The 24,614-nt window shown below is 40.3% G+C and overlaps 1 protein-coding gene across 12 annotated transcripts in view; it reads right to left on the reverse strand.

Annotated features, from left to right (window-relative positions):
• Positions 1-8,889: 8,889 nt before the first annotated feature.
• The window catches only part of BDNF (brain-derived neurotrophic factor), a 77,449-nt gene continuing 61,724 nt past the window's right edge, over positions 8,890-24,614 (reverse strand). For 10 of the 12 annotated variants that reach the window (XM_011936311.1, XM_011936315.1, XM_011936314.1 and 7 more), the window contains exon 2: positions 8,890-12,569. In XM_011936311.1, coding sequence (XP_011791701.1) covers positions 11,805-12,569 — 765 coding nt within the window. In that variant the 3' untranslated portion in view covers positions 8,890-11,804. Of the gene's footprint in view, positions 12,572-24,614 lie in introns of all 12 variants that reach the window. The other 2 variants (XM_011936319.1, XM_011936308.1) reach the window with 2 other exon arrangements.

Consider the following 24,614-nt stretch of genomic DNA (forward strand, 5'->3'; position numbering starts at 1 on the left):
ACAGTGAGTAAAGACTGCATTTCTGTCTTTCCTGCCACACTGGTACGTTTGTGTATAGGTGGGTGTTGCTATTTGTGTAATGTATTACGAAGCGTGTTCACATTCATTGTTTTCATTGAACCTTCAGAGAGATCATTCTGCTATCATGGGAGGATAGATTGGAAGTGGGTGGGGGTAGAGAGATTGGAGGTAGAGAGATGGTTGGAAGGCTGCTGTGATAGCCCGGGCGAGATGCAATGAAGACCTGAACCGGCGTAGTGGAAAGGTGAGCTGAAAGTGAAAGGAACGGATGAAAACAAATGGCACAGAAATAAAAAACAAAGGGAAGTTCTGACACCCGCGTTTTGGTCTCCTTGACATTGCTTCCATTTCCTCTAGGGACATGTCCTGGATAAGGGTGAAACCGGATGCTCCTTGGCAGTTTCAGATGTCACCACCCCTAACTTTCCATTGGATAAAAGAAGGCCCAAAATAACCTCTGGTCCCATAGGCTAGTGATTACTGGGACTCAGATTCCTGTCCTGAAAACACGGGGAAGAAGCCAGGCATTTGCCCACTTACCCTCTCACCAGCTGACCCAGGGCATTAGCACCCTGGTGCCTGCTGACGCAGAGCATCTGCCAAATTCGATTAGCCCCGTGGCCTGGCTAAGCTGGGCATGTCCTGCATTGCTTCTAAAACAAGCCCTCCAGGAAGGGGCGGTGAGACTCGGAGATGTTTTTTCCTACTGTCAAGCAAGACTCACTGCTTGGAAGTTTGAGGTAGGGATGGGAAGGAGATAAAATTATTAGAAGATGCAGAAGATAAAGCCAAACACTAATCTAACAGTCACTTCTGAAAACAGAGAAAACACTCCAGTCAACATGGATTGTTTTTTTTTCTCATTGCTTCAACTTAGTAAAGCCTTTTGAGTCCAGCAGAATGAGCCAAGCAGTGTGAAATGTGGAAACATGTTGTTGGCTCAGAGCAGGTTGCTTGGAGGTGGGACAGGTGACGACCTGCCTGTGAGAAGACCATAGAGCTCTCTTTGCCTCAGCACTGGGTCAGTTGATCCTCATCTGTAGACTCAGCCCTCCTGCAGCCATTAGTGCCTCTCCTGTTTCTAATCACAGGGAATCTAAATACATTTAAGGAGCCTCGTTCAGGAGCTCAGTGTTAGATTGAGCTTTCTGGTGGGTCCATTCTGACTCTGAATGTTGATTTTACTATCTATAATCATTTTTCTTGTTTCTATGGCTAGGGTCCTACTAAATTTCCTATAGAACTAGGGTCCTGTCTGGTTAATTCCCAGTCATTAGAATCCCACACCCAAGTTTGGAACCAGGTTAGGGCTCTGAGTCCCTTGGGTAGAAATCTCTGATACCTCTGACCTCTGTTTACCTGGAGGAAGAAGAATCTGGGGCAGCACTTCTACCCTGGCTGGTCAAAAAAAAACCACTGGAAAGATCTTTAAGAAATACAGATTCCTGGGCCCCACTCCCAGAGATTCTGATTTAACTCATCTGGGTATAGACATATTTTTAAAATTCCCTATGTGATTCAAATGTACAGGTCAGGATTGAGAGCCACCAGCCTGGTGGTTAAAATCTGAGGCCTTGGGATTATATAGATGTGGCTTCAAATCTGACTATATCATCTATTAACTGTATGACCTTGGGTAAGTTATTTAGGCTACTGTGTTGTCAGTTCTCTTGTCTCTCAAATTACATCTATCTCATGATTGATGAGTATTTTAGATAGCATGCAAAGCATTTAGCATGGCATCTAGTACAAAATAGGGATGTAATAGTATTGCCTATTGCCAAACAGTTGTCCTTGTGTTCAACCAATTCCTAGGGTAATCTTACCCTTTACTTGGATTCTTTGCATATGGATCATCTGTCTGAAGCGCATGGATAGAACTCTTTATACTCATTATAGAACATTCTTCACCCTTTTGCATCTAACTTCTGCTCAACCCGAGGGGCACATCCAGTCCTCAGCACCTTGACTTTACTACCTTATCTACCCCATCACCAGTGGGATCTGTTCTTAAGAAACTGGGGAAGCCAAGATAGCAAACTGAGTTCATCTTTTGGTTCAATTCAATTCAACTGGCAGTGGAGCATGACCTTGAGATGACTTCTGAGGCTGAGGTGCAGCAAGGACTTACAAGGGATGTCTGCTATACATGGAGGAATGGGGGAGAGAAGGCTGGCGCTGGTGGCCAGGGCTATTGCAGACCCAGCAGGCCTGAGTCATTGTCCTTTCTCTTCTCCACCAATCCCAAACACAAAATAACTGTAAAGTATTGACCTAGAGAGGATTGGGCATTCCTGAGTTTTACAAGTGGTTCCATAACACCCTGCCTATCTTCCCAATCCCAGCAATTCACAGGAAGCTCTTCAGATTGGCCATGAGGTTAAAGGGGTGACAGCTGCCCCATATCCAAGTATTGGAAACAGCTGGCATGAAGCTCTAGAAACCCTACAATCAGGTTTTTCTGCACAGAGCAGGGTTGTATCCACTTTTGGAAAGGCCTCCATGCAATGAGAGACTGTTTGCATGTTAACCCTTAAAAGAGCAATCCAGTACTCTTTTGAAAGCTAAAAATTCTAAGCACCACTAGTGGTCTCCCTCTCTGATGGAAGCCAAGTCCCTTAGACATGTAACTAGCTATTCTACTCCCCTCCCCTGAACCACTGCCTTTTTTTTTTTTTTTTTTTTTTTCCCCTTCTGTACTCAATGCCCTTTGCACTTTTAAATTTTGCAGTGGTTTAAGAGTGGCTCCAGATCCAGGCTGCCCTGTTACAAGTGTTGCAGCCTTTGCCAACTTAATTGGATTATCTGTGCCTTAGTTTTTTCATCTCTAAAATGGGAGTGCTAAAACTACCACCTAGTTTATGGATTGTTGTGTAGTGAGAAAATCTGCATAAGATGCATTGAACACTGCCTGCTTATAGTAAGTACTAGTCACTATAATTGTGCAATGGGATAAATGTATGTCAAGGACATGGGGCAGAGGTTAAGGCAGGATTTTCCTGATGTGCCATGTCTATTTTTAGAAATGTGACCATGGCCCCTTGTTTCTTTCAGACTACATGAGTTCATCTATTTCATCCTGGCTTCAGTCATTGCCATTCAGCTGGGATAGACACTTAGGGATAACGGGCTTCATTTGGAATGTACAGTCTAGAAAAACACCCTTTGTTGTAGTATATCTCTTTCATTTGCCTGAGTGTATGTAGTGGCCACAGCTTAATTGCCAGGCAGTATTATTGCTAGTGGGTAAACAAGAGTTATCTCTCTGAGTCTTCCAGAAAAGACAAAGTGACCCTGGATGCTAATGGCACAGATGAGATGGGATCTCTTCCAGGATTCTGAATATAAGAAAAAAGTCTCTGAAGTGTGTACTAGATGAGCCCAGCTTATTACCAGTCAGTAGAGTGACTACCAAGAGTTTGTAAACACTTTCTGAGGCTTTCTCATGGGTCCATAACTTTCCTAAGTGCTTTATATGTATTACCTAATTTAATTATCACAAAATCCCATGAGGTAAGTGGGAATATTTTTACCTGTCCTTTGCAGGTGAGGAAACTGAGGCACAGAGAAGTTAAGTGACTTGCCTACAGTCACACAGCTCTTGTAGCAGAGTTGGGATTCAGACTCCACTCCTCACTATATTATGTGCCCCCTGAGAGGTGAGACGTTGGATCCCAGAGGAAGCAGAGCTCTGAGGTCATCAGGAAGGGAAGCAGGGCATGAAGTGGGAGCAGAGGTGGATTGAACAAAAACATAGATTTCTCAGAGATTCGGGCAAAAAGGACTCAGGGCCAGGAATAAACCAAAGTTGGATTGCTGAAATGAGGAGTTTCAAACCCTGGCATGCCAGTGAGGTTTGTCTCCTAAGCTAGCCAAAGCTCCACTCAGAATGACCTCTTTACCATTCTGAAATATCTGCTGTTCCTCTGAGGAAATCTGCTGCTGAATGTGGTGTTGCTGTGATTTGTTATGAGACACTTTTGTTCTCAAGGCCATCCTCTCAAGAGGAGGAATTATCCAGAGTGCTCGGGGGTGGTGGTGAAGCAGGCTGGGAGCTGTACATCCTTGGTGAATTTATAAAGCCCCAAAGAACAGAGATGCAAACCCATTTCATTCAGAGAGCTCTATAAACAGTGACTCTACAGGATGCTACTTCAGCAGTTTCATTCAGAGTTTCCTGACTCTGCAACTTGGCAAAACACAAGGAATCTCTCCTTGCCAGGCACCATGTCATACAGTTGAATGAGTGACATAAAACAAAGGTAAATGCATTGCCTGGCTTTGAAAGTAAGGTTCGAGCCTGGTGGAAAGTTTGCATCTTGAAGAATATTTGGGCACCTTCCCCAAGGTATTTTCAGCCTGCTTGTCAGACAGTTGGTAATAATTTTATAGTTGCATATGAAGTAGAAACATTCCTTGGGTCACATCCTCCCCAACCACCACACTAACTCGAGGTGCCTCCTGCTTTTAATCTTGTGGCAAGTGCCAAGAAACAAGGACACCAACTATGGAGGTAGGCAGACGATGCACAGTGAATTATCTCAGAATGCATCCCAGCCTTTAAGTGCTTCAGAAACCTCTTTAATCTCTTTTTATGGCAAATAATAAAGTAGGAAGAATGAAATTGTAGTCTTAAAACTGAAATTTACCTCCAAGACCATCCTCTTGGGAGATCCCCCAAGTTAAGCCTCTTCCTCTGACAGATGAGGGCATGGAGGCTCAGATACTGGAAAGGGTTGGCCAACCTAATGATTGAACTACCAAGATACCTGGCTCTCCAAGGTAGGCTTGTTAGAATTCAGGCTTCCGTATTGCCTAATGGATTGGACACCCTCCTGTCCATCCCAGAAATAGAAAAATCTTCTAATGCAATTTGCAGTGTAAAATGTGCAGGAGTGTGCACAGACACATACACATACACACAGAGATGGGAATAGCTATGTTGAGGTCCTCATTTCCAGAAACCAGTTCCTACAATATGGAAAAGCTTTGCCACAAAGTCTGGAGAAGCCCTTTGAATTTATAGTCTGGTCATTCTGGAGGTGTGAACCTAGATTTCCTCAGCTGGATGTTAATATCTGATTAATTCAGGATGCTGATTTAATTTATGACCTATAAAACGCTATTTCACAGAGAATGGGCTGTGTTGGCATGTGCAGAGCCCAGCTCCCCAGATGGAATAATCCTTTCCTTATTAATTTACTGCATGTTGCTTCTCATTTCTCACAGTCATTCCAAATGTGTTACAAACAACTACATGCTCTGGGTCCTGAATCCACTACTGCTGTTGCTTTGAAAGGAAAGAAAAAAAATTGTTGAATATGAATGGCACTGGGCTTTCCTGGCTCATATTTTCATGCTCACTTTCAAACCATCAGTACACTCTCCTCTTACAACACTAAGCATTGTTCCACCTGCAAGCACCCATCACTCTTGCGTTGTTTAGGAAATGCAAACATAGATGGTTTGATGTTTTCAGGGCCAAGAAAAGAGGTAGTGACATGATTGGGATCAGATCTCAAAGTTCCAAATTCTTGGGATGTGCCATCTTCCTATTATCTAGAACATGTGAAAGGCTGTTTAATCCCCTTAGTCGAATGATCCTCAAATTTGAATGGGCACAGAATCACCTAGATGGGTTGTTAAAACTCAGATTGTTGTCCTCTACCCCCAGAGCTTCTTATTTAGTAAGTCTGGGATGGGAACTGAGAATTTGCATTTGTAACAAGTTCCCAGAGATGCAGATGCTGGTTGGAGTCCACACTTTGAGATCATTGCATGAGTCTAACTAGAGGAGAGTGTGGGTACTGTTATCTCCAAGTAAACACTGCTTGGTATCTGTTGGAGAAGGTCTCTGCTGGGTAAGGTTTCTGTTTTAGGTCTTTTTCCTCTTTCCTTCCTGATATGCACCAAATCCCAGTTTAGCAACTATTTTTTAAATGTTAGGGCTCAATGGAGAATGCAGCTTGACTAAATAAATTTAAATGTGTACTGCAGTACTTGATATGGATTTTTTCAAATTGTGAGCACTTAAGCCAGACGAAAATATTTCCCCTGGGTTCAGACATTCTATGCAGACCAGCCCCTGGTTTCTAAGGAACCATTTGAAATAGAATACAGTACCAAAGTGCAGAGCTGCAGAAGCATCTTTATGCCCTTTCTAAATGTAGAACATACACCTCAAGCTCAGGATTTCAACTAACGCTTTTTGGTCATTTACAGACTTGAGACAAGTCCTGTCATTAACTACAATATTGTGTGTGAGGCTTTTTTCAGGACAGATAGGCTTATTTTTCTAAAGGAAAGACTTTTGTTTTGCCAGATATAAAATAGCAATTCACACTTAAATGCAAAGGTCTTGTTTATTGTTTGTGTGGTGAGGTTTAATTGGAAGGCCTGCTTTTTACAATTCCATGGTACTGACATTACCAAGCACACAGGATTGTTCTTAGAAAAGCAAATGCCAGGCTAGAGAGCTCCTAATCTGGTGCTCTGTGCCTTGTAAATAATTAGGGGGTGGGGGTGAGGTAAAGGCCTATAGAAATCCTACAGAGTGCCACAGAAATGGGTCTTCTCAATGATGATAATGTGTAAGGTCACAGTATTTTTTCTGTTAATATTTAAACATAGTCTTCAAGTAATTTACTGTAAATAATCACTTACTAAAAAGGAGTTTGCCTTTTATTCCCTACAAATAATTCAAATGGTGGCCAGAATTGAGAGAATGGATGATCATACTCACAAGGCTGGGGATAGACATGCAGGCAGGGTGTTTATTAGAAGGAATGTCCATAAACGTGGGCGGGTTTGGAGTGGCTTCACCCACTCTAGTTGCTAAGTTTAGCTATTAGGTGGGGAGTTCACCAACCACCAGTTAGTTCAACGTAACCAACGAAAGTCAAATTCCCAACCATTACCCCCGATTGTCCCCAAACCAAGCAGCCAACCAACCTTTAAAACCACAGTTTAAAAACCCACAGCTAAAAGGATGGCCTGTGTTCCATCAAACACTAATTTTGCTGGTCAACATTTTGAGGTTGGATCAAATCTGTGAATGGCTTTTTGCAAGCTAAACACTTCATCTTCCTAAATTTATGTACACATATATTGTTTTTTATCCCAGTTAACAGTCTTTACTTAACAATGGTTTGTCAAAATATGCAGCCATTTCCACTTTAACTTATAGACCAGGCTTGATGTTAGAACATGAGGGAGACATGTATGTTTTACAATAAGCTTAAACCTTAACACTACTGGGAGTGCTGGCTGAACTGAGGCAATGCCTGAAGCCATTTGTTGCAGTTCAAAAAGTGTTTGACATTTTATCCAGATCTAGAAGCCACTTAAATGAATGAGGAACAATTTAACACTGACCCATTCTACGACTTAGTCCAGATTCTCATTCGGAACTGTCTTATTATTCATAGAATTAGTACAGCTCATAAAAAGATTTCATAGACACAGCTAATCACCACAGAAGCTTATCAGTATGGTGAAAAACAACAGATCAAAGCAATTATCTGAGTTATTTCCAGGCATCTTAATAATTAAACAAGTTTAACTGCTTACTCAATGAATGCAGTACACATTGGTTACTCCTATTAACTCCAAGTTGGATAATTTAGTAGATGTCTCTATTTTGGTTTTTTCTCCAATCTCATCTTCTAATGAAAACTTTCAGTCATGTTTACCAAACTCGTTTAACTTCAAGTAATTTGGATGTCATGTTTAATTTTTACTTTTTTTACTCAACCATTTAAAAAATATTTTGATCCTCTGACTATGAAAATTGGTCAAGCCTGAAGTTTATCAAAGTTCTAATTCCATGGCTAGGCTGTCATGACTGGCGGTCAAGGGCTTCTCTTAGAGTTTAGAGTACTTTTCAAGTTCACTGGACAGATTAGGATAGAGTAATTCATCTCATTCTATCTGTTTTTCCATATACACAACACAAGTCAATGTTTGTTATGACTTTCCTGATCCTTATTTATAAGACAATACAAGAGGAAACCATGTGTGTATGTTTAGAAATAAGAAATGATACATTGCACAGATATAGTTCACCACGTTATAGGATGGGTTGTCAGTGTTCAAATGGGGAGGCTGAAGAGTAAGAACAGATGCTTTTTTTCCTTAATGGCCCTTTCTCTGATTTAAAATCCTTCCATTTATTTCCCTAAGATTTAGTGATAACTTTAAACACTTTAACTAAATTACCCAGCGGCTTGGCAGCCATCACGGAGGCAAATCCTTTTAGAAATCCTAGCAATCTGTTAGATTGTGGGTACTATGATATAAAATCTGTGTGCTCCACGTACAAAAATTAAATCAGTGCTATGGATACAAATACATACTGCAAATGGCACCATTTCTAAACTGTGAGTATGTGACCTGTCTCCAAATATTGAATTTCTTTTCTTTTTTTTCCAGTACTTGACTTTCTAAATTTGGGCCAATTTATTCTCATTATCCCTAAGTAAACCTACTTTGATTTTTTTTTAACAGTTATTTTATAATCAGATAGAGCCAGCCAGCCAGCCGTGATTCGTGGATCCTGATGTTGCTAGGATACATGGTTTGGTATCTGATGAAAGTATATCACTTCAAAGGGGTAAAACTTTCAAGTGTCCGAGAAAATGACACTCCCATCTTACAACATGGAAGACAGATCCAATCCTACAACTTCTCAGAAGCTCACAGACTGCAGGATTGGCCTCCCAGGCTTTCAAATAAGTATCCTCTCTGGAGGGCTGTTTAATTGCTAAAACTAGTCAGATTAGTCTTAAAGCAAGGAACACACGTATTTATAATAAAACACGTTTTCATGTTTGTTTTACAGTAAAGAGAAAAAAACCCAGAACCCCCAGATTTTATGTACTTTGAAAATATATTTAAAAACATTAAAAATTCTATATTTAAAACATATATTATATGTTAATTAGTACACTTAAATAGAACTTGTATTTACAATAGGCTTCTGATGCGGTTAAGTTTTAATGCCAATTTTTTCAATAACATAATTATATAAATATACTAAAATACAATAAATACTGTTTTTTGTTTTACATGGTGAATAATATCTTTACCATAGAGAGAACAAGGCCACAGACATTTACTTACATTTTCAATGGGAATCACCATAAAAAAGCAACAGGCCTGCTGCCATGCATGAAACACTTCTGCCACAAAGAGACCACAGCAAGACTTTAAAAAACAAAACAGAGCAAGAACGAACACAACAGAGAGAGATTTTAACAAAATAAATCTTAAGTCAACATAAACCATCAAGCATGTGACTGTGATGTATCTTATTGGGTAAAAGAGCCACTGACCACACAATTGCTGGATGTGTCTCCTATGAAACCACTTAACAGATCTGGCCCTTGCAATCCTTTAAGATTGTGATGGGGGTTTGTTTTAAATTCATCCCTCAAAAGAAAGATGCATAAAGTTAACATACAGCAGATATTCCAAGAATTCCTTACATATTAAAAATAATTACAAAAATAAAATTTTCAAATAACACAAAACAAAGCTATACTACGTAAAGTCTTCCTTCTCAAAGAGGTATTCAGATGGTACTGTGAAAGACAGACTAGCTCTAAAAGAAAGATCGAACAAATTGTAATTCTTTGCTGATGGTATCTTCATTCCTGGGTTATGGTGAGCATCCTCTTTTGCTTATCCCTCACCCTACTAAGATGCAGCAATTGCTTGGGGCTTTCTGATACTTAAGGACGCTGGTCCAGTGGTGATCACTAACATTTTCAGGTGTGAAACGGGCTGAATGGGCTTAGAGCACTAGTTTTCAGTGGGGATCCATTTTTCCAGGAACCACTATTTCAGCCTCCCAACTTGACTTCTAACCCAAAATGGCAGAGGTGAGGCAGGGACCCTCTCCATGAACAGACAGGATGGGAAGAAGGTTGCTGTGGCCTTCACTGGGGAGCAAAATTTTGTCAGCTCTGTCCTGGCCTCTTCCATTGAGCAAGGCACCTTCAAGTCTTGGTGTTCTGAATGTCCAGACACCTTCCCGAAGTCTTGTCTCTGGACAAGATTTCCTATGGGTCCCCTTGATCATTCGGCCTGAGTTTGGGGTTTCTTTTCCTGTTCCCTTTCCCCTTACCAAAAGTTCTCAAAAGATAAACCCTGGTTTCCTCAAGTCTAGTTTCAAAGCAGTAAGTGTTCAGGTACCAAACATCTTCTATCTCATTGCATCAATCTCATGATCACAAATGCCACATTTGGCTCCCAACCTGCTCCAGGCTAATCCAATTTTATGCAAAATTATCCAGAGGTGGGATGGAGGGCATAAGTCGGCTTGAGTGTGGTCCTCCAGTCGAGAACCTCTTGAGCACAGTTAGATAATGTAGGCACTTAAAGCACGAGGTCCAAGCAGCTTGACACATGTCATTCCAGAGTCACCTCTGAAGGGTCCTTCAGAGGCCTTCCTTTTGGAATGTCTCAAATACCATGCCCCACCTCCACCTAGACCTTGGGGTGGCCACTCAGAAATTCCTCCCGCACTGCTGGTAAATGCTATGCCAGCTCCACATAGCCTCCATTTGGCTGTTCAGTCTCATGTCACTGGCAATGTGGATTCCTGTTCTGATCTAGGTGTTCCTGGGTTGATACAGGGCTCTACCTTTTGCTTGCAAGACATTGTTAAGCCTTACCATGAGTTTTTTTAAGCTTTACCATGATTTACGCAAATGTTTACTCCTTATAAAAAATAATCTTCATTTTGGGGTTATTTTTTGTTGTTTTCTGTTCTAAAAAAAAAAATCACTGTTCTCCATGCTTATATTATGAGTGTCATGATGTGACACGATGTGTCTACTTGTTCACAGCAGTGGTAACATATTTCAGAGCGCGCAGCTAATTTCTCTTCCTTAAAACAAAACAAAGAGGAGACCAGAGGGGGAGGGGGGGAAAGAATGTGTTCTGAGCAAACATAGGTCCTTCCGTCAAAAGCAGCTTACTCTGACCAATGCCCAAAGAATGAGCGGGGCCTGGGAGGTGCATCACAGGATGTGAAGTGTGAGCATTTTTTGTTCAGTTGCCTTAATTTTTATTCACTTTCCAGTCATCTGATTGATATTGCAAACATCTTCACAACATACAAATGTATCTTTTATCAGCCAGAATACATATTGAAGGAATTCTTTCCCCATCTCAACTCCCTGTGGGAACTAAAAAACAAAACAAACAAACAAAAAAGAAAACACAAAACAAGCAAAAATATACCCCTCCCATCCCCCATCCCCTAAGCCAGTAAAGCAATGACAACAGCACCTTGACATTGTTTTAATTCCAACGCTATCAGAAGTTAAAAGCAGTAAAACAGATATAGTACTAACAAGAACGAAGATACTTACTGTCTAAAATGTAAACGGAATGTTTTGGTTCAAATTTTTGTTGTGTGTGTGTGTGTGTGTCTGTTTTCTGAAAGAGGACAGTTTATTATCAATTCACAATTAAAGCAGCATGCAATTTATTATTTTTTTAAACTTTTTATGTTTTCAATTCTTGGCAACGGCAACAAACCACAACATTATCAAGGAATGTAATGCAGACTTTTTAAAGTTGTGCGCAAATGACTGTTTCCCTTCTGGTCATGGACATGTCCAATAAATAGATTGTAGAACCACTGTACTGTATAAACTTCATTTATACATGCAGTTCATAAAATTATTTTTTTCTTAACTGAATAATTTACCCTGTTATGTATATATACAAATAGATAATTTTTGTCTCAATATAATCTATACAACATAAATCCACTATCTTCCCCTTTTAATGGTCAATGTACATACACAAGAAGTGTCTATCCTTATGAATCGCCAGCCAATTCTCTTTTTGCTATCCATGGTAAGGGCCCGCACATATGACTGGGTAGTTCGGCACTGGGAGTTCCAATGCCTTTTGTCTATGCCCCTGCAGCCTTCTTTTGTGTAACCCATGGGATTGCACTTGGTCTCGTAGAAGTATTGCTTCAGTTGGCCTTTCGATACAGGGACCTTTTCAAGGACTGTGACCGTCCCGCCCGACATGTCCACTGCAGTCTTTTTGTCTGCCGCCGTTACCCACTCGCTAATACTGTCACACACGCTCAGCTCCCCTCGGCGGGCAGGGTCAGAGTGGCGCCGGACCCTCATGGACATGTTTGCAGCATCCAGGTAATTTTTGTATTCCTCCAGCAGAAAGAGAAGAGGAGGCTCCAAAGGCACTTGACTACTGAGCATCACCCTGGACGTGTACAAGTCTGCGTCCTTATTGTTTTCCTCATTGGGCCGAACTTTCTGGTCCTCATCCAACAGCTCTTCTATCACGTGTTCAAAAGTGTCAGCCAATGATGTCAGGCCTCTTGAACCTGCCTTGGGCCCATTCACGCTCTCCAGAGTCCCATGGGTCCGCACACCTGGGTAGGCCAAGCCACCTTGTCCTCGGATGTTTGCTTCTTTCATGGGGGCAGCCTTCATGCAACCAAAGTATGAAATAACCATAGTAAGGAAAAGGATGGTCATCACTCTTCTCACCTGGTGGAACTGTAGGGAGAAAGCAGAAACAAGACAAAAAACTGGTTAGGGCTTTCTTTCACTGGGATGCCATGTGGCCCATCTGATTGCAATTCCAGGCCATTCTGCAGGGTCAAGGTTTTTTTATGTCTTGGTGATAAACTCCAGCTGCACCAGACACAAATCAACGTCAGTCGTGTGCTGTATGTGGTTTAATATAAACCAGAGACGTGCATTGTTTCCCCAAGATCTAGCATATAAATCTGAGATTAGATAGCTTCTAAGCAAGTGCAAAAATTGTGGCTTCAGGTTCTCCTTCCTCCCACTTTAGTAGCCTTGTAAGTTTAATTTTTAATGATCTCTGCTCATGCTGTCACAAGAAACACAAAATCAGAAATGTTACTAAGCAACAACTGCAAGTGTAATAGTAATTTTTTTCAAGTTAGCAACATGGTCCTTTGCAGGAATGTGTGACAGGAACAGCAGTGGCCTGAGGGGTCTGATGGGCCTTTCTAGCTATGTGATGTCTAGGCGTGAATAGCACAATAAAACAGCAGTTGGGGAACTATAAGGAGCCTTTAAATTGACTTTTTTTTCTCTTCCCACAGAGATACTCTATTATAGCAAAGAAGAAAGATAATTTCATTGAGCCATCCTGTTTTACAGATAAGGAAACCAAAGGCCATAGAAGACTTGCCTCATGTCATGAAGAAAGTTTATGTTAGAACTCAGGGCTCCCAATTCCACTGTTCTTTATTCTACACCTGGGTGGTCACAACTGAAAATGTTTTGCTTATTTCTAAACAGAAATCATTTTTGACATGTTCATTTTAATGATGTGTCTATGCCTGGGGCTGATATCATGAAAACAATGTGTCTGGTAAGGAGAAAACTGAAAAAGTCAGCATTAAAAAGGCATTTAAGTCAATTTCAAATGCCTCCCATATGCATACTCCACTTTATCTTCTCCAATTCTCTAAAACCCTTCACTCCTTGGCTTTTTCTGGCTAATACACACATCTAGCTAAGAAAGCTCAACTTTTCTTTTTACTGGAGAAGTGGTCCTGTGTGTGTGTGTGTGCGCTCCGAATTTATCCTACTTTTAAAAAGCTGAGTGGTATTTTACACATTTTGGAATAGGCAGCCAGTGCTTCTTTTTCTGCTTTTGAAGTTTCCTGGGAAGTCCCTTAAAAGCATACCACAAAATTAATCTCTTCCTGTTTGCCAGAGGGTTGCTCTACTCTAAATTTGGCTCTACATCTACAAGCATGCTCTAGGAAGCCAATTAAAATGGATGAACAAGCAAAATGAAAACATACCTATGAACCAACCCAAGGTTACCGTCAGGTGGTGAAGGACTTCAGAATCACTTACCTGAAGTATTGTGTCTCTAGCAGCAAAGAGTAGCATTCCCAGCCCTGACACTAATTTTATTCCTACTTCTCAGTTCTGAGGCATGGACTTACAAAAAGACACATCATGCAATGACCATCATGCTACCCAAATAAGTAGGAAAAGGAACTGTGTTTCTGCCCATGAAGTTTTACTGAATTCAAAGGCAACCTACCTCCAGTCAATAGGTCAGAATGCAGAAATGGCTGAAAATTCTGGTATTGAAAAGCAAATATTCTCCACTTTTGTAAGAAATAACATTTTCAACCACTAAGAGACTTTATTACCATCCCTAAACACACAAAAAAATTTATTTTAGATTTACTCTCACTTTGCACGAATAGCAAACATGCTTAGAACTGCTTAGACTGAACAATGTTCTCAGATTAGGAAGGGCAAATTCGTTTGAATAGAATACAGATGTCTGTTCTGCTAATAACTAAATCTTTGTGAATGTTCTGAGTCCTGTAGCATCAAAGAAATAGATCCTCCATGGGGGTTTCTATTTCTGGTAGATGGTACTTACACCACTGAATGAAAAAACTTTCTCCTAATATTCCCAGTTCAAATAAAAACAACCCAAGGGGCACCTCTTATTTAGGTCAACAAAAGGTTGCAAATTTGGAATACTTTAGCCATCTACGTCACACTGGTAGAGACTTTCTGTGATCAGCTATTTTTTAATACCATATTTAATCAAATTTAAGATACCATCATTGTGAAACACAACATTTTATATACCACTAAGAAAGTAAAAATGCAGCCTGGGTGACAAGAGTGAAACTCTATCTCAAAAAATAAAAAAAAAAAAAGAATTAATGAACTATAGTTTAATACATATTTACTAAGTGCCCACACTAACTACTTAAAAATGGTCCAAAGTACTGAGGCATCTTAAGCTGTTGGAAAATTGTTTTGTTATCACCACTACAGTAATGAGTCTTTGAATGATACCATTTTCTATACTTGGCTTCTAGTTTATTCTGCCTTTCACTGATCTTATCTTTTTATTAATAACTTTTTTATGAGAAAAATAAGTAATGCTTTCTATGTTGTTTTCTCAGTTCCACAAGCAAATATTTCAGAGGGAAAATTGGCATCTGACTAAATATTACTTGGCTTTCATTCTGAAGCCCAAACATGGGCATTCCTCAAGCTGAGCATCTGCATAGAATTAGGAATTAATAAAATGGTGACAAAGTCCAACCCCACACTGCAAGCCCTGCTGAGTGGCACTTCTGCAATTCTGTCTACTCACTTGGCAAGGCCTTGAAGTCAAGTGGGTGTGACACCAATCTCAATACTTTTTGTCAGAACAGTGGTATCTCCTATCTTTTCTGTTTCTAACAATGGTTTCCTGATATTTCCGGCAACCCAGGCATAGGATAGAAATCCTGGAATCAAGTTTGACAATATATTTCCAGTATAGCCTTCCAATCTAGTCAGTAAAGATGTCCTGTTAATTTTTCCTTTAAAATATTTCTCCTGGCTATCCCTTTTTATCCATCCCACTGCCACCATCTTGGCTCAGCCCTCACCACCTCATTTTGTGACCACAACATCTCCATGCTGTATCAGACACTCTTTCTGCTCCATTCAACTCTGATGACCACTTCCTGGCTAACCACTCTCATATTATTATTCTCTTACACAAAAACTGGCAATGGCTTTTTTGTTCTATCTGCTCAAATCTAATGCCTTCTCTCTGATATTCAACACTCTCCAAAATCTGCCCTCACCCTTCTTAGCTAACTTTCTCAAACTACTCAATGCTTCATCACTTCCGGTCTGATCAGGACAGAGTCCTTAGAGTGCCATACACATTACTGCCTCCTGACTTATTCCATTCTTCTGACAAACTCTTCTCTCTCCCCCTCACTTGCTGCCTAAATCTTGCTTATCCTTCATAATCCAGTTCAAACATCAAATCATGCATGCCCCTTTTTCTAATTACTCCAGCATACACTGCCTTCCTTCCCTAAAATTCCACATCTTACATAGTACTTGATTCCCTTCTCACTTGTTTTTTTGTTTGTTTTGTTTTTTGTTTTTTCCCCGAGACAGTCTTGCTGGAGTCCAGGCTGGAGTGCAATGGTATGATATCGGCTCACTGCATTCTCTGCCTCCTGGGTTCAAGCAATTCTCCTGCCTCAATCTCCCAGCTAGCTGGGATTACAGGCACCCACCAAAATGCCTGGCTAATTTTTGTATTTTTAGCAGAGATGGGGTTTCACCATGTTGGCCAGGCTGGCCTGCTCACTTGTTAATTGTTAACCATATTTGCTCATTCTGGTCAGTCTTCAGCTGGAAGGTAAGTTCTTTGAGGGAATGGATCATGTCTGAGCCCCCAAAATGCTTAACTGAGAAAAATGTAATAGCAGTACTCAGTAAAAACTTACTTATAGGTTTATTAAACTAAGAGAAAAGACAGTTTGAATATAATTTTTGTAAGAAGCCTTTTCATTTGGAAAGATCAGTGAACTCATTGAAATTCTTAGGTAAATATAGGCTGTGCTAACCCCAAATTATAAACTCTAACGCAGCAGTCCCAACCTTTTTGGCACCAGGAAGCAGTTTTGTGGAAGACAATTTTTCCACAGTCTGGGGGTAGCAGGGGGGATGGTTTTGGGATGAAACAGTTCCACCTTAGATCATCAATTAAATTCTCATAAGGAGTTGGGTTCTCATAAGAAGCACACAACCTAGATCCCTTGTATGTGCAGTTCACAATAGGGCTCACACTCCTATGAGAATCTAATGCCACTGCTGATCTGAAAGAAGACAGAGCTCAGATGGCAATGCTTGCTTGCCCACCACTCACTTCCTACTGTGCAGCCTGGTTCCTAACAGGCCAGGGACTGGTAACAATCCATTGCCTGGGGGTTGGGGACCCTTGCTCTAAGGAATTTGACAGATGGCAATTATCAGCCACAACCAACTTCTTGAGTTCCTTTAATGGGGTAAAACTTTTCTTGAATAATTAAAAAGCAGATAACACTACCACATACTAACTGTCCTACTATTTCCTGTGTAGCTCTGTTTCTAACAGATCAATAAGAGACTTGGGAAGTAATCAGTAATAGTAATAACAATAATAGCAAAATTTGTAGTTTTCAGCCTTTTAATTTCCTACTATTCTGAGCTTTCAATGAGTAATTTTATATACTGTATTAGGAAATAATCAAAGATTAAACAAGAGCTTCCAGGACAATTTTCATTTTCAGCCTTCAGATGACTCTTTATCACACATAAGATAAAGAGGCTGTGCAGTATTGCTAAGTAGATTATATATTTATTTATACTTAATAAATTCATTGATGCTGTCTAATTCTGCTTTAAGGCTTACAACCATTAATTCAACCACATCTATAAAATGCTAGGAAGGCTTTCTTAGCCCCACTCTCAGGAAATTCAATATAGTACATAGAACTAAAAAGAAAATCAGTGAAGTAGATATCAAGTTTAGCTTTAATCATGACTCACAAGTCTTAGACATTTCACTGAAAGAATGTCCATAACAACATGCTCTTTTACTCTTGCTGTAGTCATAACTTACATTTGTCGAAGAGACTACAGAACATTCACAGGCATCATCTAATTTGATTTTTACAAGGAGACAGGATGGGTATTATTATCCCCATTACATAGATGAGGCAATTATGTGTCAGAGAGGTTAGGTAACCTGTCAAATGCCGTAAAGCTAATAGGTCACCTGTCTCCTGAACCAAGCTTTTACCATCAGGATGTGCTGCCAGTTTTAGAATAGCCACAGAGAAGAGAGTGGCTATGACAACGAAGGAGCTTACAAAATGTGGACACAGTTTTCTGCAGCTATGTGTGTCCTGGAACCCAACTTTCTAAAGGGAGTGCCATTAAGATACCACTTTATAGGGCTGGATTAATCATGACCAAGATCCTTCAACTTTAAGGCTTGATTACTTCAGTGGATGAAATTTCAGACAATGTGGTCTTTTTCTAAGAGAGAGAATTACAAAAATTTTAGCATGTCAGGACTAAGTTTCTATGGCCAAAGCTGGGAAAACAAACAACAGTACAGATAATTAAGGCATACAGAAAAAAAAAAAAAGTCTTGTTTGTTCCCAGCCCCTTTGGGTTTTACCTGTGAGCATGTAATCAGAGAAAACACAGTTTAAAGATATGGCTGCTCATTTTAGACAGTCCTATAAAGATAATGGTAATGCTGAAGAAGTTATTAATATTTCATTCCTAACATACATGATACAAACTATTAAGAGTTGACCTTAATGAAATCTGGCAAATCAATATTTAAAAATCTTTAATTTGCATCCAGTTGACTACATCCATATGTTAGGCTTCCTTTTGTTCATTCATTCATCACACATGAAGTCTACTTTCCAGTCTTATGGTATAGGAGGGAGGTAGGATATATGCAATATGTAACTAGAATATAAAGGTAGAAATGACCTAGAAAAAGTACAGATAAAATTTTATAAAGAGAAAGAAGTTACTTCCAGTTAGGGAATAAAGGAATACATTGTCAAGAAGTTTGCAAAGGGCCAGGTGCAGTGGCTCACACTTGTAATCCCAACATTTTGGGAGGCCGAGGTGGGAGGATCGCTTGAGCCCAGGAATTCAAGATCAGCCTGGGCAATACAGTGAGACCAGGTCTCTACAAAAACTTAAAAATTAGTCAGATGTGGTGGTGCACAACTGTAGTCCCAGCTACCTGGGAGGCTGAGGTGGGAGGATCACTTGAGTCCTAGAAGTTGAGGCTGCAGTGAGCCATGATCATGCCACTGCACTCCAGCTTGGGCAACAGACTCTATCTCATAAATAAATAAATAATAAATAAATAAATAAATAAATAAATAAATAAATAAATTGTAAAGAGTCTGAATGTACCCTACAGTGGGTGAATGGCAGCTTAATGAATGGCAGGAAGGTGGGAGGGCATAGAGTAAATATCTGGAGAGAAGAGTGTGGAATGGGAACAGTGAAAAATAAGACTGAATGACTGCTAGATTTTGAAAGCCTCTGGGGGATGCCAAAGAGTTTGGATGTTGCCATATGGGCGCCAAAGAGCCAATGAGAGTTTCTGAGCATGGGAATGCTGCCAGAAGACCAGTTTATCATCATGTGAAGGAGGACCTGAAAAAAATGATAGACTAGAAGAAAATAATTGGCTAACTTTACTCTTAGTGACTATGGAGCTTTAAAAACAAATATTAAGTAGTTACTTAAATGTGGGGTTAAAGGCCTGGCTATATCTTTTTAATTAATTAATCTATTTATTTATTTATAAGCTGAAGTGAGTTGCAAAAAGAAAAGTGGTCGAGAGAGTGTGCGGAGCTGAGTAGTAACCATCAGTTAACATCTGGGTTGGCAGAAAGAACAAGATAGAGAAAAATGGAGGAAAGGTGGTACCACAAACTGATTCCAATTATAATTACAAAGAATTCTGATTACATTGCTCAGTACTTTTAATTCAAATATCTCCAAACGCTTTGCAAATATTAACTAATTAAGACTCTGAAGACCCTAGAGATGTAGGTAACTATAATTATCCCCATTTGGTACAGGAGGAGAGAGGACAAGAGTTTTTAATCAACTCATCTACTCACTGTGGTTCCCTTGATAGAACAAGGTCAGAACCCCAGATTCCAAAGGAAACTAGGCCTTAAACTATAGGGACTGGTTTGTTTCATTCCTCTATATTATTTCCACATTATTTTCCCATCATATATGTATTGCTTAGCCAAGAAGACTAAAACAAGAAAACACCACCACAACAAAAACCACCCACACATTCCTCAAAGAAAATAATTAGCCATTGAAATCTATAAATAAAATGAAAAAAAAAAAAAAGGTAATGGTCATCACAGATACTCACCTACCTATCCGGATGGCCATTCAGGTGAAATTAATAAATATTTTAGTAAATGATATCTGAAAATGCAGATATTCCAAAGCTTTGCAGCTACCTTTAAAAATATAGTTTTTAGCCATAATGTAGCTTATGTCTGAGAACATCCAAATACATGTCCTATAAAACACAGTCCTTCATACCACAGTATACTCTAAGCCCCTGGTATGTCTGTGGTGTTGATTGATACTTGCAGACATCACTTAAACTCACTAAGAGTTTTAGAGAAATTGCTGAGTCTTAATTCATACCTGAAGTGATACCTACATGTAACTACCATAAGAAAAAAGGTATAATTTCCAGAGTCTTTAATTTGATGGATAAATTTACATGCATCTTTGTTAGAAAGCACCATAGCTCTGACCCTCTGTTACTTCCCACTACACCCCTACTCCCCATCTCTGAAAATATAAGGATTTTTTTTATTGGCAGATGCTCTACCTTTCTTCAAGAGTAAATTTTAAATGCCTGTGTTACAAAGACATTTGTTTTTGCTCGATAAGGAGCAAAGGATAAGGATTGACATTGGATATTCTCCTCTGAATAAGCAACTAGAACAATTTGTACGGTACCATGTACAAACTAAGTACTCAATTCTCCTTGTGCTAGAAATATTTGTATAGTATTTAGGGAAGTGCAATTAAACTAAGAACAGTAAATCTTAAGGTAAATTGAAATTTTGTCATTAATTCTGGAATAAACAATAAAAAATGCCCGGCACAAGGGCCAGAACTGGGCAGAGAACATCCCATCTGGCCTCCTGACCCCAGGCACTTAGTACTTCCATCAAGAGAAAGAAGTTACTTCCAGTTAGGGAATAAAGGAATGCATTGTCAAGAAGGTTGCAAAGGGCCAGATGCAGTGGCTCACATTTGTAATCCCAACACTTTGGGAGGCCGAGGTGGGAGGATTACTAGAGCCCAGGAATTCAAGATCAACCTGGGCAACACAGTGAGACCATGTCTCTACAAAAACTTAAAAATTAAAAAAAAAAAAGGTGTGGTGCACACCTGTAGTATCAGCTACTTGGGAGGCTGAGGTAGGAGGATTACTTGAGTCTAAGAAGTTGAGACTACAGTGAGTGATTGATCATGCCACTGAACTCCAGCCTGGGTGACAGAGACACTGTTGCCCTAGGAACATGACTGTTCCTCTGTAACCAATGAAGCTTCCCGATAGCCAGAGTCACCCAGAATTCACAGTCACATCGAACCTTGCCCTCATCCTCTGCCTCCTTGTCACAGACAACACTGCCTCAATAGCACACATCTCCAGTCTGTAACAAAGAAGTCTTAGCATCAAGCATACTCAAGCCACTTGCATAGCAAATGAGGTCATCTGAAAACACTTAAAGGTTATTTAAAAAAAAAAACCAGTTTTTCATTTACAGGACCCAAATGGCAGTTAACATTCCATGTAAAAGTTTAATTTCTTCAATTAGGAGTCTGTTTTCTTTAGAATTTCAGGTGGGATCCATTACAATTCACTGAAGTTTAGGTTTAACAATGTTCTATCTACTATGTTATTGAAAACCATATAATATTTGCCAAATTCCCATACATGGTAGACAGTGACATTAATTAAGAAGATAATTTCCAATTTGTTCCATGAAGTTTCAGCGACCCACTCTGTAATAAAGAACCTGGAGAGGGAGGTTCCAAGATGGCCGAATAGGAACAGCTCCAGTCTGCAGCCCCCAGAGTGAGTGACACAGAAGACGGGTGATTTCTGCATTTCCAACTGAGGTACCAGGTTCATCTCACTGGGGCTTGTCGGGCAGTGGGTGCAGCCCACAGAGCGTGAGCCGAAGCAGGGCGGGGCATCACCTCACCCGGGAAGTGCAAGGGGTTGGGGAATTCCCTTTCCTAGCCAAGGAAAGCCATGACCAGTGGTACCTGGAAAATTGCGACACTCCCACCCTAATACTGCGCTTTTCCAGTGGTCTTAGCAAACGGCACACCAGGAGTTACATCTTGCGCCTGGCTCAGAGGGTCCCATGCCTATGGAGCCTGGCTCACTGCTAGCACAGCAGTTTGAGATCGAACTGCAAGGCAGCAGCAAGGCTGGGGGAGGGGCATCCACCATTGCTGAGGCTTGAATAGATAAAGCAACCAGGAAGCTTGAACTGGGTGGAGCCCACTGAAGCTCAAGGAGACCTGCCTGCCTCTGTAGACTCCACCTCTCAGGGCAGGGCATAGCTGAACAAAAGGCAGCAGAAACTTCTGCAGACTTAAACATCCCTGTCTGACAGCTTTGAAGAGAATAGTGGTCCTCCCAGCATGGAGTTTGAGATCTGAGAACAGACAGTGTGCCTCCTCAAGTGGGTTCCTGACCCCTGAGTAGCCTAACTGGGAGGTAACTCCCAGTAGGGGCCAACTGACACCTCATACGGCCAAGTGACCCTCTGAGATGAAGCTTCCAGAGGAAGGATCAGGAAGCAACATTTACCGTTCTACAATATTTGCTGTTCTGCAGCCTCTACTGGTGATACCCAGGCAGACAGGGTCTAGAGTGGACCTCAAGCAAACTCCAACAGACCTGCAGTGGAGGGTCCTGACTGTTAGAAGGAAAACTAACAAACACAAAGGACATCCACATCAAAACCCCATCTGTACGTCACCATCATCAAAGACCAAAGGTAGATAAAACCACAAAGATGGGGAGAAGCCAGAGCAGAAAAGCTGAAAATTCTAAAAATCAGAGTGCCTCTTCTCCTCCAAAGGAATGCAGCTCCTCACCAGCAATGGAACAAAGCTGGATTGAGAATGACTTTCACAAGTTGAGAGAAGAAGGCTTCAGATGATCGCTAATAACAAACTCCTCCAAGCTAAAGGAGAATGTTTGAACCCATTGCAAAGAAGCTAAAAACCTTGAAAAAACATTAGACAAATGGCTAGCTACAATAAACAACATAGGGACGACCTTAAATGACCTGATGGAGCTGAAAACCATAGCACAAGAATTACGTGACGCATGCACAAGCTTCAGTAGCTGATTCAATCAAGTGGAAGAAAGAGTATCAGTGATTGAAAATCAAATGAATGAAATGAAGCAAGAAGAGAAGTTTAGAGAAAAAAGAGTAAAAAGAAATGAACAAAGCCTCCAAGAAATATGGGACTAGTGAAAAGACCAAATCTACATCTGACTGGTGTACCTGAAAGTGACGGGGAGAATGAAACCAAGTTGGAAAACACTCTTCAGGGTATTATCCATGAGAACTTCCCCAACCTAGCAAGGCAGGCCAGCATTCAAATTCAGGATACACAGAGAATGCCACAAAGATACTCCTTGAAAAGAATAACTCCAAGACACATAATTGTCAGATTCAGCAAAGTTGAAATGAAGGAAAACATGTTAAAGGCTGTGAGGGACAAAGGTCAGGTTACCCACAAAGGGAAGCCCATCAGACTAACAGCATCTCTTGGCAGAAACTCTACAAGTCAGAAGAGAGTGGGGGCCAATAGCTGACATTCTTAAATAAAAGAATTTTCAACCCAGAATTTCATATCCAGCCAAACTAAGCTTCAGAAGTGAAGGAGAAATGAAATCCTTTACAGACAAGCAAATGCTGAGAGATTTTGTCACCACCAGCCTGCCTTACAAGAGCTCCTGAAGGAAGCATTAAACATGGAGAGGAACAAATGGTACCAGCCACTGCAAAAACATGCCAAATTGTAAAGACCATCAATGCTAGGAAGAAACTACATCAACTAAGAAGTAAATTAACCAACTAACATCATAATGACAGGATCAAATTGACACATAACAATATTAACCCTAAATGTAAATGGGCTAAATGTTCCAATTAAAAGACACAGACTGGCAAATTGGATCAAGAGTCAAGACCCATCAGTGTGCTGTATTCAGGAGACCCATCTCACATGCAGAGACACACATAGGCTCAAAATAAAGGGATGGAGGAAGATCTATCAAGCAAATGGAAAGCAAAAAAAAGCAGGGGTTGCAATCCTAATCTCTGATAAAACAGACTTTAAAACAACAAAGATCAAAAGAGACAAAGAAGGCCATTACATAATGGTAAAGGGATCAATTCAACAAGAAGAGCTAACTATCCTAAATATATATGCACCCAATACAGGAGCACCCAGATTCATAAAGCTAGTCCTTGGAGACCTACGAAGAGATTTAGACTCCCACACAATAATAATGGGAGACTTTAACACCCCACTGTCAACATTAGACAGATCAACGAGACAGAAAGTTAACAAGGATATCCAGGAACTGAACTCAGCTCTGCACCAAGGGGACCTAATAGACATCTACAGAACTCTCCACTCCAAATCAACAGAATATACATTCTTCTTGGCACCACATCGCACTTATTCCAAAAATTGATGACATAGTTGGAAGTAAAGCACTCTTCAGCAAATACAAAAGGACAGAAATTATAACAAACTGTCTCTCAGACCACAGTGCAATCGAACTAGAACTCAGTATTAAGAAACTCACTCAGAACCACTCAACTACATGGAAACTGAGCAACCTGCTCCTGAATGACTACTGGGTAAATAACAAAATGAAAGCAGAAATAAAGATGTTCTTTGAAACCAATCAGAACAAAGACACAACATACCGGAATCTCTGGGACACATTTTAAAGCAGTGTGTAGAGGGAAATTTATAGCAGTAAGTGCCCACAAGAGAAAGCAGGAAAGATCTAAAATTGACACCCTAACATCACAATTAAAATAACTAGAGAAGCAAGAGCAAACACATTCAAAAGCTAGCAGAAGACAAGAAATAACTAAGATCAGAGCA

The sequence above is a fragment of the Colobus angolensis genome, unplaced genomic scaffold, assembly GCF_000951035.1.
Source record: "Colobus angolensis palliatus isolate OR3802 unplaced genomic scaffold, Cang.pa_1.0 Scaffold152, whole genome shotgun sequence".
NCBI classification, from domain to species: domain Eukaryota; kingdom Metazoa; phylum Chordata; class Mammalia; order Primates; family Cercopithecidae; genus Colobus; species Colobus angolensis.